The sequence below is a fragment of the Gigantopelta aegis genome, chromosome 10 (assembly GCF_016097555.1).
Source record: "Gigantopelta aegis isolate Gae_Host chromosome 10, Gae_host_genome, whole genome shotgun sequence".
Taxonomy (NCBI): Eukaryota; Metazoa; Mollusca; class Gastropoda; order Neomphalida; family Peltospiridae; genus Gigantopelta; species Gigantopelta aegis.
Window position 1 is genome coordinate 41,191,068 of NC_054708.1, and position 19,917 is coordinate 41,210,984.

Below are 19,917 nucleotides of genomic sequence, written 5' to 3' on the forward strand. Positions count from 1 at the left end.
TTTCACGTTTCTTATGTAATGTTCATTGGGGCAATACCTCCATGCCCATTGTGAATAAAGAAATATGTCATACCTGGAAATAATGTTTTGGGTGGTGCTTGACAAAATCACCAATGTCATTCAGTTTAAGCCGGTCATAAATGAAAATGTGCCCGTCACCAAATGTTGAAATAATGTTACTATTAAAGTTAAGCATTTTGCACAAAGTTTGTTAAAAATAATCCTTCTGTACAATATATACTATTTTAAAGTTCCAATTACTTGAAATTTATGTACTTTTATTGAATTGATTTTTAGGTGTCTTGGAAGAAGCAAAATTTTTCGGCATAACATCAGTTATTGATGATTTAGAAGAAATTATAGAGGTAAGTAACTTACTGTTACAATACACGAGTATGGATATGGATGTGCGCTGATAACTATTTAAGTCGTAGACCCTAGTTTAAGCCAGTGCATTTTAAAAAATATGAACAATACATTTCGTGGTATTAAAAAAACACCAGGATGACCAAAAACACTTCAGTTGTATGGAAATGGATAATCTAAACAATAAAATCTAAGTACCGTCTGATTTGAATCATAAACCACGGCTCTAATAGTAAAACAATATGCCAGAGGGTCTGTCTCTTTAATTATATTCAATTTTCATTTTATGTTGTTATTTGAATCATGGTTTACAGAATAATAACACTTATTTTATAGCAATTCTTTACAATTACAAGTACAAAAATAATTAATTGAAAAAAAAGAAGTTAGTTTTGTTTAATGACGCAACTAGAGCACATTGATTTATTTATCATCAGCTGTTGGATGTCAAACATTTGGTAGGAGAGGAAACCCACTACATTTTTCAATTAGTAACAAGGGATCCTTTATATGCAATATCCTACAAACAGGATAGCACATACCATGACCTTTGATATACCAGTCGTGGTGCAACTAGCTGAAATATGAAATGGCCCAATGGGCCAAGACTTTATATTTAATACTCTCTCTTCTCTAAAAGTGACAAGTAACATTATATAACTACATTGAAGCAAAACAAAAATGTTCTACTGATACAGTATTGTGACTTTTTAAAATTCTCCTACATATCATACCATCATTTACCAACGTGAAATACAAACACACCTACAGTTTAATAAAATTAACAATATTTATAATTAACTGACTACATACAAAATACACTCCTGTTGTCATGGTTTTTTTTTCCTAACATGTAACACAAACCAGTGAAATAGTTGATGGTTCTAAGTTTTAAAATGAACAATGTGGATGATCTATTTCAAATGATTAAATTATCAAAATATCATTGAGATTGCAGCTTTAATATTACAAGGATGTAAAAACTAAATGTATTACTTTTTAAAATAAATCTTTCTCTTCTATTTGGTTTACCTTCATTTACAGACACTTAGTTATTAAGAAACAAAATTAATGATATTTATTATCCATATGGTTCAACATAACCGAGTTAATAATAATCATACGTGGCACACATGTAATAACAAATGTAATAACGTGAGTTTGGGAAGCGACGTCATTACGTCACTTCCCCAGGCCTAGCTCAGACTGTGCAGACTTCCAGTTGTGGTTAAACATTTTGAGTTGGGTCTTGTTATTCATAAAGAAAACAGCAATAATAATATGGATAATAAAGAAATTATTACACTCGCATGTGAGTCGTACTGATTATAAGAAACTCATGTCAGGATTCATGTATTACCCTCGCTCTCGCTCGGCAATACAAAAATCTTGACACTTGTTTCCTAAAATCAGTACGACACACAAGCTCGTATAATAATCTCTATATATATATAGTTTTGTAAATGTATTCTAACATACTTATTGGTAATTTTAGAGTAGCAAGCCAGCTGACGACAACACAGCAATAACAAGAAGAGAACTGGTTCTTCGTCTTTTAAGTACACCCACAACATCTGAACTCCGATGCCAGGTTTGTTTCAATTGTTTAAAGTAAAACACAGTTGTCAGGTTTGTTTCAATTGTTTAAATTAAAACACAGTTGTCAGGTTTGTTTCAATTGTTTAAAGTAAAACACAGTTGTCAGGTTTGTTTCAATTGTTTAAAGTAAAACACAGTTGTCAGGTTTGTGTTTGGTGAGGGGAAGTGTTAGTACTTACCTAATAGCTGCTACATCAAAACCAGTTCCAGTAGACGGCTTGTTCCAGAAATCAGAATTATTTTACTTTGAGTTCAACACACAAAGTAAAAGTTTAATCTACATTAAAACATGTTACCCAGTAATAATAATAATAATAATAACAAAAGTTTTATTTATAGAAGGTAGCTAGCTCAATTTATTCTAGACTAGTCTCTCCTGAGGCCTTCTTACTAATTATAACAATAATAATAATCATCATATTAATTAGTAAAAAAACAATACTAACATTCGTTCATTCATTTATTGTGTACTGTACGAAATATACATTTATAGAAATATAAAAGTAACAGCTACACATTAGTTACATGGTGAACAAATTATCTTATTAATCTTAAATTATGGTTTTCGTTCATGGTGTAGTGATGACATAAAAGTAACTCGAATGCAAAAGTGAATAAAGGACAATTAAGTTTCTCCTTGTTATCACACACATAATGATACTTCATTTACACCCCCTTCAGAAAGCCTAGGAAGTGGTTAATTCCTTAAAACCTCTAGACACCCCCCATCCATTTACCATCCCCCCAGTTTTTAAAAACTATTTTTGTTTCATGCAGGGAGTGAACTTCGCTGGTGCAGACCTGTCAAAGCTGGATTTACGCTTTGTGAATTTCAAATATTCCAACATGAGAAATGCAAATCTCAGTGGAGCTAATCTCTCCAACTGTAACTTCGAAAGAGCAGATCTCACCAAAGCCAAGTTTAATGTAAGTTTTCACAATTACAAGTGATTTGATCAAAGTTTATTATATATATATATATATTTTTTTATTTTTATTTTTTTTTTATTAAATTTATTGTCCCCAGACACAAGTATGGCAGTGTCAGGGTTGGGGACCCTGATTTCACTACCTTACATCCATGTTATAAGTACATATGAACATTATTTATATATAATATAGTGTAATTAGAATCAATATAATAATATTAATAAGCATGAATACATGAAAACATGGAGTTCACTAATATGTGGGGTTAACAGTGAAGATAGAGGTAGAGGAAAGATTTGAAGGAAATGGTAAAGGGAGAAAAGAGAAGGTAAGGAAGGAGGAAAGAAAGAAAGAGTGAATTAAAACTTTAATTTCGAAAGAGAAAACATATTTGTATTGAAATACCTCTAGAACATTGTATTGCCATGTCTTGTTTCTAGGTATCTGGACCAAGGTGCCCAATATTCCTCAAATTCTTGAAATTGACAATTTTTGAGAAGTATATATTTTTCAATTTCTATTTTATCTTTTAAAATATTTAAAAAAGCATATATGTTAGGTCAATGTTTCTGCATTTTAGATCTATATATATAGTATTTAACATTGATAATGAGCCAATTAATAAATACCATCTTGCTTTTTTCCCTCTTTATGATTCCAAACAAGACTGTCTGTTTATCGAGTTGTGTATGTTCACCTTTGTCCTGAATCCATTGTTCAATTTCCTTCCATAAAAGAAAGACTTTAGAGCAGTCATAGAACAAATGCTCCAATGTTTCTGGTTGTCTATGACAAAAATCGCAAACATTTGATTCTATGTATTTTATTTTATATAAGAATGTGTTTGTCGTGATTATTCGATGTAGAATTCTGTATTGAAACCACTGTAAAGTTGTATCTTTTAAACATATAAATGGTAAATTATACACTTTTTCCCACTCCTGTAATGATAGTATGAAACCTAAATTGTAATATTTTCTTTGGGAAGTTGGCACTATTGTCGATTTGTTTAAAATATTATACATTTCTTTGCACCCTTTAGTAGTTTTAAAAAATAACTCCAATTTAAAAGGGAATATAGGATTTAAGGTGTTAACCTGTTGGTTGTTGATACTTGACAATGTGCAATGCATAAAGGTTTTAACTGCTTTGATTAAAGATGCATGTTCTAAGAAGTTTGAATGTATGTGAAATTTAAATCTAAATGTTTCATAGGTTAAAAATCTACCATGTTCATCCATTAAATCTTGAATAAATATAACTCCATTTTTAATATAGTTTTCATAATATATAGGTTTGTGGTCAATAGTTATTTTACTATTAAACCAAATATTAATTCTAATTATTTCATTTTTACATTCGGGAATTAGTTTTTGTTGAATTAGCCACCAACTATGTAAAACATTTTCCCAGAAAGAGTTACTTTTTTTTTTTTTTTGCATTTTTATAAAATAATCCCCACACGTAATAAGTTTTTGCACAGATAATTTTGTATTAACTTCAAAAAATGTTTTCCATTTTGCGTTAGTTGAAAATAGTCTGCTAATCCAGGTGGATTTTAAAGCTATCATAAAATTCAAAATATTTAGCATTTTAAGGCCACCATTTGAGTAACTTTGAGTTAAAACTTCGCGTTTTATTCTGTCTGGTTTATTTTGCCAGATAAAGGTAAAAAACATTTTATCTATTTGTTTTATCATTTTGTCTGGTGGGTTAGGCAGTGAAATTAGTAAGTGTGTTAATTTGGGAATAATTAAGGATTTTAAAACAACTATTCTACCGAACACAGTCAGTTTTCTTGTTGTCCAAAGTTTTATTAAATTTTTTATTTCATTAATTTTTATTTCAAAATTAATTGTAGTAATTTGTTTCAGGTCAACTGAAAATTTTATTCCTAACAATTCAAAATGTTCTGCACCCCATTCTAATTTCCATCTTACTTGATGATAAACCTCTTTTGAGAACTTTTTACTGCCTATCCAAATTACTTTCGATTTTGAATAGTTTATCTTCAAACCAGAAGCATTAGCATACACATCTAGGATTTTTAAGGTATTCTCAAGGGATTTGGGAGATCCATCTAGAATAAAGGTTGTGTCGTCTGCATATTGAGATAAGAGGAATTCCTCTCCACTAATTTTTAAACCATTTATATTTTTAGAATTTCTGATTAATATTGCGAGGATTTCTGCACATATAATAAAAATATATGGTGAGAGAGGGTCACCTTGTCTACATCCACATTCTAAGTTGAAGCTTTCTGATAAAAATCCATTTTGAAGTACTCTTGAAGTTGAATTGTTATAGAGGGTTTTTATTCAGTTTTTAATAGATATTTTAAAATTAAACAATTCCAACGCTTTTTCGATAAATTTCCAAGAAAGAGAGTCAAATGCCTTTTCGAAATCTATTAATAATAATATACCAGGTATATTTTGTTCTTCTGTGTACTGCAATATATTGTATATTAATCTTATATTTTCCCCAATATATCTACCTTTTATGAAACCAGTTTGATCACTTGCAATAAGTTTGTCTAATACATTTTTTATTCGATTTGCTATGCATCCTGATGCAATCTTGTATGTACAATTCAACAGAGTAATTGGCCTCCAATTCTTGAGAAATTGTTTTGGTTTATTTGGCTTTGGGATACAAGTGATCACGCCTAATTTTTGAGTATTTGACATTTCGCTTATACTGTAACTGTAATTAATTGACCGTATAATAAAATAATCAATATCGTTCCAGAACATTTTGAAAAACTCTGCTGTAAACCCATCTGAACCAGGGCTTTTGTCATTTTTCATATTTTTGAGAAAAGCTAATGCTTCAGAATAACTAATTTCACCTTCTAGTTCTTCTGCTTCATCATTACTGAGTTTGTTAAAATTGATATGTGTTATAGTTTCCATAAAGTCATCGTCAATTTGCTTATTTCTTTCGGAGTAGAGAGTTTGGTAAAATCGTTTTGTTTCTTCTAAGATATCTTTTTGATTGGTTATTATTTGTCCATTACCTAACTCTATTCTAGAAATTAGCTTACTAGTATAGTTCCGTGATTCCATGTTACAAAAGTATTTAGTAGGTTTTTCCTGCTTCTTCGATCCATTTCGCTCTTGATCTGACAAATTTGCCTTTTAATGTGTTTTTTTTAATTCTGTTAATTCGTTTCGTTTTTGTTCTAATATTTCTGAGTTAATCTGGTTTTCATCTTCTTCTAATTGTTTAATTTCTTCAGTTAATTTAGTCTCTAGTATATTTTCTGTTTTCTTTTTAAAAACTGAATATGATATTGTTTTCCCTCGTATTTCCATTAACAGAATTTCTAGGAAGAGCTGATCATTAATGGTCAATTGAATATTTTTTTTAGGAATATTGCTAATGTTCTCTAAATTATAAACAGGTACGGCATACTGACTTTTGATATCTCTAACTGTCTCTTTAATGACATTAATATAGTTTTTATCTCTTAGTAACGAGTTATTAAATTTCCACAACCCTCTACCTCTTTGGAAATGACAGAACTTTAATTGCAGTACTACACCTGAGTGATCAGATTGATAACTACTTTCAAACATTACCTTGTTTACGTTAGCCATTAGATTTTCAGATAAAAGATAAAAATCCAACCTCGCTTGTTTAAGTGGATTTTTTTTAGTACAAGTATACTTCCTCAAGTTAGGGTGTAGTTCTCTGAATGGGTCTTTAAAACCAAATTTCTCAAAATGTTCTAATATACATCTCTGGCTCTTGGGTTATTTATATGTATATAGTTTCTAGTGTCCAAATCATGATTTAATGCTATATTAAAGTCTCCACAAATAATAAAGTTTTCATTTTGAAAATCTTCTATAAGGTCAAAAATATTTTTATAAAAATTGGGACTATCTTCGTTTGGTCCATAGATATTTACAAGTGTAATCCTCTCACCTTCTATAGTTATATCTATTATTATGAAATTACCTGCATGATCAGATTTCATTTTATGTATTTCATATTCAAAAGTATTATTAAACAAAATAGCCACACCCCTAGAATTCCCTAAATATGAACTAAATAAACATTTATATCCCCACTGAGTTTGAATATATGGCTCTAGTTCAGAAATGAAATGTGTATCTTGTAGACAATAAATATGAAATTGTTTTTTTTTGAAATAATTAAACACATCTCTTCTTTTCTCTGGATTTCCCAAACCTTGACAATTAACTGTAATAATTTGCAATAACGCCATTACTAAGTTCATAAAGCTGATATGTATATGTTCTATGACAACGTACATGACTGATAAACAAGACATTATTTAACTCAATAACCTTATTAACAATGTAGGTTTCAAAGTAATAGCAGCAGCATGACAGAACTAGAGGTACAAATTTGTATATGAGACAGAAGACGATAAAGTGTAAAATAAGTATAAGGACAAAGTCAGCATTAAGAAATGTAAAAAATAACCCATAGGTCAAAGGTCACGAGTCCCTTGCCCCAGAATTTTTTTTAATAATAATATATATATATTTTTTTTAAATATCAAATAATGATTATAGTTCTAACAATCAATTAACTAATCAATCAATCTCTGAATGAATGAATGAATAAATGAACAGAGTAGTAATTCCTTGATGAAATAGTAGTCCAGTAATGGTAATAATAATAATAAGTTTAATAACTTAATGTATTTGTTGGAGAACGATTTTGTATATGAATATGTTTATAAGTAAATAGGTAGGATTTTAAACAGATAGATAAATAACGAAATGACAGGTGAATAGATGAATAAATAAATAAATAAATATAAGTAAATAAATAAGTAGAGTAGAAATGCCATTTGGCGATATTAATCCAGTAATAATAATAATAATAATAATAATAATAATAATACCAACAGTAATAATATTAAAATAATAGTAATATCATCCGTACCAATAATAATACGACATAATTCACATCCGTATACTGTGTATATCTTGGCAAAAGAGACGAGCATGTAACTAGATGAGTGAGTGAATAGCTTTCGAATGGATAAATGAATTAGTGAATGGATTAATTTTCATGAACAAATGAATGAACGAACAAATGAATGAATGAACGAATGAATGAATAAATGAATGAACGAGTTTGTGATTCAAATAACGATCGAATATGAAAGATGAAGAACAACATAATTATATATGTTAAATATAAGTTTATATTATTGATGATTTTGTCAATTAGGATACATTCAAATTATATTTTTAAAATGTCTTTGCCTATTATAATAACTAATTCAATAATGACATATTTATGGAGGTATGACTAATTTATTTGAGAATACAGTGAAATCTGCTCAAGCAGTCAGTTAATTAACTTAAATGGCTGCAAAACAGGATGGACTACTACATTTCTTATCATTTATGGTTTGTGGCAAAAGGGAACCAATGAATTGGCATTTATCCTGCAACCACTGTTTCTATTGACAGAATATGATGACGGATAAAGCAGCATATCCTGCTACTAGCACTCATGCGATGTCACATGCATATAGCCTACATTACAAAATCACTCATTTGACCTCTAGGTCATCGTACAATGTTGCTGAAATAACAGAAATAATAGCTTTTCTTCTTAATTAATGTTTATGGTCTGCAGGATAAAGATAATAACTAGTTAATGACGTTGGATACCTGCTTTATCCTGTGAAGGTAAGAATGGAAAATTCCGCGAGACTCTTACCTTCACAGGATAAAGCAGATATCCAACATTATTAACTAGTTATTCTCTATATAACTATATACTATATAATACTAAACTTGTATAAAAACATATTATTAGTCCCCTACCTTGAGATATTGAGCTGAAATTTTGTTTATCTTTATCATGTACTGCTACAGATCAGGTTTGACTTTCATGGTAATTTACGAATTTTTGACAGAGTTATGGCCCTTGAACTTAGGAGATATGAAAATTAGTTTTCCGGACTTTATTTTTGCAATGCCTTAGGATATTTGGTGTATATCTTTATAATGTGTTACAGATCAAGTTTGACTTTTATGACAATTTACCCATTTTTCATTGAGTTATGGCCCTTGAACTTACGCGATATGATAATTTATTTTCCGGACTTTTTCTTTTTACAATACCTGAAAATATTGAGATGAAACTTTGGTTATAACTTTTTCATGCACTGTTACAGATCAGGTTCAACTTTCACAGAGTTATGACTTGAATTTAGGAGATTTGAAAAATTGTTCGGCCCGGTTGGGGACTATTGCTTTTAAAATTACCAGTACTCTGAGAATGTTTGTTAAATTCAAACCAACTTTCATATTATCATCACATTGTATAGATTAAAGCTGATTTTTAATACAGGGGAGAAGACAAAATGCTGGAACAGCCAAGTATGCCATGTATTAGATAATGCAGTATACAAAGATTAAAGGCAGAATTATGCTGAGATGTTTTTCATAAACAATTTTGCCAGTTGGTTTAGGTTTAGCATGTAATAATATGTTTTGTTATTGAGTTACATGCCAATTCATCGGATCCCTTTTGACGCAAACAGACTATCCATCATTTTTTGTCTCAAGTATCTTTAGTGGGTTTTTTTTTTTTTCCAATGAAGTCGGCAAACCTACAGTCTGTGAAGATGCTGTGTGCAATTCTAGAACATGCTTCTCTCAAAGGATGCAACTTCGAGGATCCTGCAGGAAGTCGTGCCAATATGGAAGGTTAGTGTTAGTCATAAATATGGTTAGATTTTGTTTTTTAAATCTATGGGTTATGCAAAGTAAATTTGTTCATGTACATGTATTTGATATCTAATCAGTATTTAGTTACTTCAGGTTATATCAAAAGCTCTCCATAACAGATTTGTGAAAGGCCTAGTAAGTGCTGTTTTACTTCTGTAATGTGTAAAATATCCCATGCATGTGAGTAGCCATGGGGCGGCACAAGTGTCTTCACTTTTTCTAAACCAGTGTCATAATTAGACACATAACAACTGCCAGTTAAACAATGTGTTGGGATGTCATGAAACTAACATTTATAAGTGACATTTATACCTTTCTTCTGTGTTGTCTGTTTGAAGTAATTAAAGTCTCCCTGTTTTGTAGGTGCAATTATGAAGAATGTGGATCTTGAAGGCAGTCATATGGCTGGAGTTAATTTACGGGTTGCCAATTTAAAGAATGCCAATCTTCAGAACTGTGCCTTGAGAGGTGCTGACTTGGCTGGTGCCGACCTGGAGGTGACATTTATAATGATACTTTTTAAATTGGATATTGTAACACTTTATGTATGCTCTTTGTGATTTTGAAATTCAGTACAGAAGAGAAACATGATTTAACAACCTGATGGTCTTCATATTAGTGAGATATATTTTTAGTGGTTGTTCAGGATACCATAAATATAGAATACTAAACAAGCTTGGTTGTCATACCGTTTTTATGAAATGAGTGAACAGTTTTGGTATCTGATGAGTGAAAGTGAGTCAAACACCAACACTGTTCACACGTTTCATAAAATGGTATGACAGGCAAGAGAGTATAATATTTTATTTATTACAAATAAACTGCAACCAAGCTACAAAGCAGAAGTAAGCTGGCATTAAACCCCAACTACTTATCATTTTTCTACGAATTGGGTCAACGAGTGATCTACATCACACTTAAGAATACCATGAATGTTTGAATGTTTAACGACACCATCACAAACATACATTGACTATTGGGTGTCAAACAATGGTACAATAATACATGAATGAATGAATGTTTAACGACACCCCAGGACGAAAAATACATCAGCTATTGGGTGTCAAACTATGATAAATAAAAAAATTAAATGATAAACATCAATATAAAAATGCAAGAGGTTAATTAAAGCAGAGTGTAAAGAACTGTGAACTAGTATAAGTAACACAGTTTTACGGGTGAACCACCACAATAACAGATAGAAATGACTTTACTACTTCTAACTTGATGAGCCCCCCCAACTTGTTTTATGAAAACAAGTAAACATTTAATTAATGACTAATTATTGATATTTTTATATCTAGGTATATAACACAACAAAAATTGGATAACACAGATTTATATTTATTTGTTATGAGATAAATGTTACACGTACTGTACCTGACTTGGCTGACTAACCACTAGAATCAAGTAATAATCATCGATCATGAACTATCCTGGTGTCTGTGTTACAGGTATGACACCAACATTAAAATATAATACAAATAATATAGTTGAGTTACAACCCGTCGGCGGTTGGGGTAGATAAGGTTATGATACATCAAATTAAACTGTGAGCCACGACAAATACAGCTATCTAAACAGTAATTATTAACAGCTAAAGGTAAACATGTATTTAAAGGATAACCTTTATGCAAAGCCCAAATAAGCAATAATTTACCCGATTAACTAATTAGTACAACTTACCTAAACAGTAATTAGTACAAAGGTTATAACCTGCAAAGCCCCATAGTAATTTACCCGATTAACTAATTGCCAGTTTACTACAACTACAGTGGGGATTGGCTCTACAGTGGGGATTGGCATAAAATACTTGTCAAGATATATTAAGAAAATTAACTAGGAAGTTATAAAATTTAGCCACAATCAAATACCTGTATTAACAAACTCGGAAAGATTCCCTCACATGTATGACAACAGATAAGTACATTAACATTTCAAATAAATATCGGTATCTCATAGAAACTTTAAGATAAGTTCAAGGTGGAATTGAAATGATTCCATCACATTTTGTCTGCCAAATATATCTTTCCTCGTTGATCCAATATGATTACATTCCACCAAAATATGTTGAACCATCAGTGTACACTGACAATGTTCACATCAGGTGGAGGATCCTTCTTCATAACAAATAAATTGTCAGGTATGTGTGACCAATGGAAGCATGACACAAGACCATTTCACTCTTCCTGCTCTGCCTGTAGGAGGACTGCCACTCACCAAGGACTGGCTTATATATTTAAATACAGTGACCAGCCTGGATCACTATTCACTTTAAACAGATTCCTGTGGGTTGTAATTAGTTCTAATTCAGTTAGCATATAATCCTATTTCTCTTTGGTTATTTTCATGTTAAGTTGGTTGATATATGTATGCTGTTGTGGGCAAACAGGATTCAACAATGACAAGCTTTCGAATACCTGTTCAGTCTGCTGTAGCTTAATTCAGTATTTTCCATTATGTTTAAACATTGATATCAATATTTTTGGTAGAAATTTCTAACCTGGATGAAAATAATAATAATATGCGTGTATACGCGTATGTATGCACGTGGCCATTTTGATTTTTGACATTTTGTTAGTACCACCCATCCACCCGAAGTACAGTCTGGTGATGATCAAGTGGCTCTAACCATGGCCAGTCTGTGTGTTCCAATATAAACTAATTAGATGTTGAGTAATTGTTATGACATGAGTAATATCTTACACTGGTGTGTAATAATAAACAATTATGTCACTGAGGTGAGACTGATATGATGTTTTATGGAGCAAAATAAATAATATCAACCAAGGCCGGAAGCCAAGGTCGATATTTATTTTTAGCACTCCATAAAACATATTGGTCTCATCACAGTGTCATAACCCCCCCTGAAATCGCTTTTTTTATAATTTAATATATCTGACATTGATATGTGACATTATTATATTTACTCAACATAGAAATATATGCTCAATATCTCTGCAATCTATTTTGGAACCCCCCTTTTCAAAATCCATATGTACGCCCATGAATAATACTATTTATTAAATAACATTTCCTGAAAATCCATCAGATTTGCATAGTTCTCAAAGCAAAAAGTAAGATTTCTTGTTAAAGGGCCTATCGTGAGTTTTCAACACTAGCAAGACTTCCATTTGTTCCCCCAACAAAATAAACAAAGATCCTGTTTTTAAAACACTATCTTACCTTATCATGTTTTAAATATAAAACATTACACAAATAAAAAATATTTGGAATGACCTTTGACTGTTGGAAGACAAAATAAACTCATGTACAAAATTATTTAAAACAAAAATCAAGTTATTACTATGTCCAGAAATGCATTGATTACAGAAATATTAATATTCTAAGCAAGCAAATGCAAGTAATTTGTAAATTTAATAATATTAAAATATTTTATTTGCCGAAAACCTTTTTTAAAAGGATTGCAAACTTAAGATAGTCCCTTAAAGTATTTCAGAATTGTTGTTTGGCTTTGATCTAAAAAAAATTATTAAAATGTTCAGTGTGTTTCTTTGACCATAACTCATCTTATTAAATATTTCAGAATTGTAATTTGGCTGTGATTTATAAAATGAAATTAAAGGCTTTTAGTTTGTTTCTTTGACAAAAACTCATCTTGTTAAATATTTCAGAACTGTGATTTGTCTGGCTGTGATTTACAAGAAGCGAATTTAAGAGGTGCCAACCTGAAGGGTGCAGCCTTTGAATTGATTGTGAATCCTCTGCACATGGCTCAGACGGTCAGATGACACAGGGACGTGGCCCTCGAGTCGTGAGGGCTGGACAGTCTGTATTACAAAGTCACATGGGCACTGTGCTTGGTCATCTCAGCTTGCAGTGGGAGATGGTAATTTATTTGGCAGGAGTGTTATATACACTGTATAACATGTACATCTGTATAATGGTCGATCTATTGGCTAAGTTAGTAAAATGTACTTTAAAGATACAGTTGTCTCTGTAGATGACAAAGAAACAAAGCAAGCCACCGGATGTAATGGAATAACACTTTTTATGAAACAAATGAATATACCTTGTTTCAGTTTTAGATATAAAAATACAACATGAGCTGATGGAAGGTGACTTGAATTAAGATGGATTTCTAACAATGTCAACATCAGATCATCACGTGTTGCTTTGTTGGGATGTGTGTACTTCTGTAATGTTCTGCAATATGATACATGGGCTAAAATTAATCAAGACTGTAATCACTGAAATTTGGCATTCCATAGTAAGAAATAAGAATTACAACATAATGAAGTAATTTCTTAACTAAATTACCCACCAATTTTGCTTATTCTTCGTACATTCCAAAAGAAAGGTATTTTCAGTGTTAATAAAAAGACTGGATTTTTATAATTAATCAGGATATTTGACTGAGCACATTGTTTTTTAAGAATTACAAGTGAAGTGAGATGTAATTAACATTCAAATATCTAGTTCTTAGATTCTAGACAAGAAAATTATGTGGTCCCTTTTGAAGATTTATATGAATGAGTTTTTCATTCTTGTGTGCCAGTTCAGCATAAAATCATGTGTTGCTAAGCTTCCTGTTGGTATGTTATAGATTTTAGTGTAGTATATGTATGTACATGTATACACACGTGCATGCTTAGTTCACCATTAGTTTGTTCTAATTGTAGGTGAAAAATATTAGCAAGGCTTAAACAAAAACATTATTTACATATTAGCAATACAAGTTCACCTTATTTTTAGTATTACCGTTGATGGATGTCACAGAATGTGAAGTATAAATGTTAGTTTTTTGACATGAACACCCTTTTGAATTTAGATCTGTATTACGTTTCTGTCTTTTGTTTTGTTTGTCAAAGATATGAAAACAAACTTTACTCACTTGTATACAGCAAAAGCTGATATGATATTGGGGGTGGGTTACTATATATTATCATACTACTCAACTTTCACTAGGGATATACCATAGGGGTGTAACGATATACTTGAACATTTGGCGAATGGAACAGCGATCTGTATCGTCACTACCTCAGCCGAATACACAAATACATGTACTTGTATATAATGCTAACTGTACAATTAATTTTGTAATTTACATTAACCAAAATACAATACCAATTCATTTGTTTTGATAATGCTCAGACCTGTTTTGTATTAGATCAAGGGCATAGACCAATCCTTTTTTATTCAATGTATTGGAGTGGTATCCTGTGTGTACCTTGATTTTCCTTCCCTTACGAGTTACATTCCTAACATGAGAGTCACAGGTGAGCATATTTTGTTAGTGCATGCAATGTAACTTCAATATACAAGTGTTTAAATAGGTGATTAAAGCAAAATAAAGTAAAATTCAAATAATGGAGGATGAATTAACAAGATTTAAGACGGAGGACCCATCTGGGTTTACGACTGCACTCTTGCATAGTGGAAATATCACAGTGTGTTTTGTCCTCATCTAAGCCATTTAGCCAAACATCTCTTATTCATCCCAGCATTTCATTTCAGTTCAACTTATTTTCATGCTTATATTCAATTAAGGTTCAAACACGCTGTCCTGGGCACAAACCTCAGCTATCTGGGCCGTCTGTCCAGGACAGTGGGTTAGTGGTTAATGAGAGAGAAGAGGGTGCAGTGGTCTTACACCTACCCATCGAGTCGTTAAAAGATGCTTTGGGTGGGAGCCGGTACCGGGTTGTGAACCCTGACCTATCAGCCTCATGTCTGATGGATTAACCACGACACCACCGATCCCAGCAACAAGTGTTCCAAGCGAGCGTGTGTTCAGCACTGCCGAGGATGTGGTAACAGCACAGAGAGCAGCATTTTCCTCTGAAGATATGGACATATTAGTCTTCCTTAAAAAGAACTGATTCTGGACTAGACAATAGACAGATCCATGATTAATGAGTTTTTAGTTAAAAAAAAAAATACTGTTCTTCCTTTCTACAAAACCTTTTCACTATTGTATTCATGGACGTGAATACATATTCATATCCATGACCTCATATTCGTGATATGTACCGAATTCGCCAGTATGTGTATTCGTTACCCCCCTAATATACCAAATATATGTCATGATAAACAGTTTGTGCGTATCTTAAATATGTATGCAACATGTAATCAGTGAGACTGTGGGTTGGATGTTCCATACATCACCAAAGAAATGCATGACAGTTAGATATGTCATTATCAAATACAATAAATGCACTTTTAATTTTTAAATGTTTTTTTCGTATTTTTAAATATCCCTAATAAACATGGAGTAGTATATTTGGTATGTATCCCAATGCATGAATTGATTCACATTGGTGCAGCCATTATAATGATAATTACGCCAGGGGCAATTAATAATTGGATTTTTGTTTTTGTAAATTATCCAAATTTATACATTAAACCATTTTATACTTAGTTTGGCTAAGTAATGAAAATAAAAACATTTGAGTAAATGTCATGAAAGAACATTTTGTACAAGGTCATTTAAATGCAGGCGAACTTGTGAAAGAGAACATGAGAATAACATTTGTATTCCTCATGCATATTCGCAAGTTCATATATTTTTACTATCTTTTTTAATTCACATTCAGACATGTATATATTGCAATACAACTTCCCTGAATGGATGCATTGTATTGTTGACCTCAAATTATGATATAATATTCTATCTAACAACTGAAAAGATTTAATTCAAACAGAATGGATGAAACCAATCTTTACTGATTCAGGAGTTTAAAATTTAAAATTGAGCATTGAAATTTCGATTTGTTCAATTAGTGCCATTGCATTCCATTAGTTTTTATGTAAAAGAGTACTACTTTGTGTTGACAGTTTATACAAGTATATTTTGCAAGTTTTAAAGTATTACATGTTACATTTACTATTAGAAATGTCAGTAATTGAATTATGTTATTATGCTGGTGTTGATTTATTTATGAACTAATTTAGGAAGCACTTGCGGTTTTCACTTTATTCGTACTGTATTTTATTTAAAGCATTTACAATATTATATATCTTGTTTAAAGCATTAATAAACTGGACAGGCCGATCAAGTGGGATGGGGGTGGAGGCACAAGCACATTTTTTGTATCATGTATAGGAAAAAGAAAAAGAAAAGAGTATATTTTGGACCTCAAGTTGGGAAGTACAGACTGTCCCACCCCCAATCCCTGGTTCCAATGGGCCTGCTGGACGTACAGGTACATCTTTCCCTATGTGCAGAAGTTAATTTTTAACCTTTCAGAATCTACTTTATCATGAAAATGGATAAATCTACTTGCAGTCATACACATGTGTAACACTTAGGATAAAACATTAGAATGACTAAAAACAGATGTGAATCGTTTTATTCCAAGAATTGAAACAGTAGCATAATTTTTAAGGTCCAAATAAATCACTATTAGCTAATAATATTTAGGGAGATACACTAAATCTCAACATACACTTGTCCTCTATAATACGGTTGACACACCAAACTTTATACCACATCAACGTGCATTGATCAGGATAGAAGGGGCGGGAATATAGCCCAGTGGTAAAGTGCTCTCTTGATGTGCAATCGGTCTGGATCGATCCCTGTCGGTGGGCCCATTGTGTTTTTTCTCGTTCCAGCCAGTGCACCAAGACTTTTATATCAAAGGCGGTGGGATGGGACGGTTTGGATTTTTCATTTCAGTTCGATTTTCTGTTTTTGGTCCACAGTTCGATTTATTCACACTTTTCACAAGTAGTACAAATATGCTAATTATCATACATACATTTTTATAAAACATTTTATTTTTAATGGTCATTTGTAAAATAATTGTAATTATAAAAATGATATCTCTACTAGAAAACAAAAATTGCATTTTTACCATGCCATGTTAGCGTGTTGGGTCTCATGTTAGCGTGTTGGGTCTGAGATACTTCGGCAATGTGTCCCTCAGGATTTGAGTTCAGAGGGTTGGCAAAATAATTTGGGGGCGAGAATGCTAGGGAGTCCGGGGATAGTCTCTCCCATATTTTTGTTCTGAACGGTACCTATGGCCTATGCAAACATATGTTTACGGTAATCAAATGCTGTGATTGGGATTACCAGCAAGGTGCGGAAATGTTTATAAATGTACCATTTAAAAAAAATAAAAATAAATAAACAGCTGTTCACAAATTAGGAAACGATGCACCAAACTGTGGGCCTAAAACTGCGGTTTTCGGTAACATTGAATAATCGTCCCATCCTCAATGATGCATATAAAAGATCCCTTGTTACTGAAAGAAAAATGTAGCAGGTTTCTTCTCTAAGACTATATATCAAAATTTACCAAATGTTTGACATCCAATAGCTGATGATTAATAAATCAATGTGCTCTAGTGGCGACGTTAAACAAAACAAACTTTGATCCGGACAGGATATAGGTCGTGACACTACAAATACTGATACAAAACTGTATCAATCCGTTTTGGTCTCAATTCACATACATATATGGATCGAGTAGCAAGCTTATGGGTCAGTTTAGTTTTGAATTCTGGTGTGTGAACAGTACATTGGTGAATATGCTTCAATTTGGGTCAGTTTAGATCACATGGTGAAAACAGTTTTGTTAAAGTTTGTTTTGTTTTGTTTTATGACACAACTAAAATATGTTAATTTATTATTAATCATTGGCTATTGGATGTGAAATATTTGGCAATTTTTGAGTCTTGGAGGAAATGCACTACATTTTTCATTCTATGCCAGGGATCTTTTATATGCACTTTTCCATAGATGGGACAGTATATACCAGTGGTGGAACACTGGTTGGTTCAGTAAACAACACATCGGCCTAGGATCATGCACCACATGGGACAGTACATACCAGTCTTTGATATACCAGTGGTGGAACACTGGTTGGTTCAGTAAACAACACATCGGCCTAGGATCATGCACCACATGGGACAGTACATACCAGTCTTTGATATACCAGCGGTGGAACACTGGTTGGTTCAGTAAACAACACATCCTGCCTAGGATCATGACACCACATGTTGGAATACATACCCCCTTTGATATACCAGCGGTGGAACACTGGTTGGTTCAGTAAACAACACATCGGCCTAGGATCATGCACCACATGCATTTTCTATTTTGTTTTTGGCGTGGGAACAAGTTTTCCAATGTTCCACAATCCTGTGTAATGTATGACATTATTTGTTGGAATTGCCCACAGTGTGACCTCTTGCGTGTGTACACCGGTCTTGGTGGTGTAGTGTTAAGCCATTGGACGTGAGGCTGGTAGACACTGGGTTCATATTTTGGTATCCGCTCCCAAGAAGAGAGAGTTGTAACAACTCAAATGTAAAACCACTACCCTGACCTAACCACCAACAACTAACCACTGACTCGCTGTCCTGCTCAGGAGTACTTTAACCGTAATTGGATATAACACTAAAATAAATATAAATGAGTGAAAGAACTTCCAAGTGTATTTGGTGTGTTTCTGGTTTTAACCGCATTGAATCAACAGCTGAACCCTGATTATTACACAGTTTTCAGTAGAGGAACATAAGCCTTCAATAGCAGTGATGCAAGAAATTATTTATGTTGAAGCTTTCAAATACTTTTTGTGATTTAACAATCCCCAGAAAAATCCTACAATTATTTTTTTTTTAAATCTAATCAACAATTTAAGAATGAAGGATAGTCAGTATTTTTGTTTCTAGTGCAATATTTGTTGTTCATTTTCAGGTAACTTAACATATTTAAACATGATCTTGTATACAGATTTAATGAGATTGCTCTGATTAGTTAGTGTCACATGTTGCATTTAAGTGTATTTACTAGATATTTGACCGATTACTGTTATCTAAAGAAATTCATGAATTCAACACATTTGTATTACTTTTGGATGATTATGAAGTTACTATGACAACATACAATATGGGAGATTGTTTATGCCTTTATGTATTATTGTACTATGCACGTGTGAGATCACCATCAAACATTGATCTTGCACAAATTATCATTTAGGCCCATTAAAACAAAAATCATTAGTTTATCATCCTGGTCACTTGAAAATTGTAAACTGACTTGTGTGTGTTCTGTATTGTGATTGGTTAGTTACATTCTTTCCCCCCCCTTTCTTTTCTGGTGTCTGGAATCCAATTAAAAAAAAAAGTGGTGGGGATGATAAACTAATGATTTTTTTTTACTGCACTTCACAGCTTCTATTATCATGGCTCTTAATGTAGTTAAATGTTTTTGAGTAAATATACATTGGATCTTTTCAAAATAGAAACTACCTTGTATAGATGTAATGTATGCAATTGTTCAGGAGATTAAAACAAAAAATGTAATGTTTGATTTTGT

At 32.0% G+C, this 19,917-nt stretch overlaps 1 protein-coding gene across 1 annotated transcript in view; it reads left to right on the plus strand.

Annotated features, from left to right (window-relative positions):
• LOC121382778 (BTB/POZ domain-containing protein KCTD9-like) overlaps window positions 1–18,576 on the plus strand; it is a 35,996-nt gene extending 17,420 nt beyond the window's left edge. Inside the window, exons 7-12 of the mRNA XM_041512372.1 lie at window positions 298–365; window positions 1,862–1,957; window positions 2,743–2,892; window positions 9,500–9,605; window positions 9,990–10,123; window positions 13,262–18,576. Of these exons, the coding sequence (XP_041368306.1) occupies window positions 298–365; window positions 1,862–1,957; window positions 2,743–2,892; window positions 9,500–9,605; window positions 9,990–10,123; window positions 13,262–13,378 (671 nt within the window). The 3' untranslated portion in view covers window positions 13,379–18,576. The remainder of the gene's footprint in view (window positions 1–297; window positions 366–1,861; window positions 1,958–2,742; window positions 2,893–9,499; window positions 9,606–9,989; window positions 10,124–13,261) is intronic.
• Window positions 18,577–19,917: the final 1,341 nt, after the last annotated feature.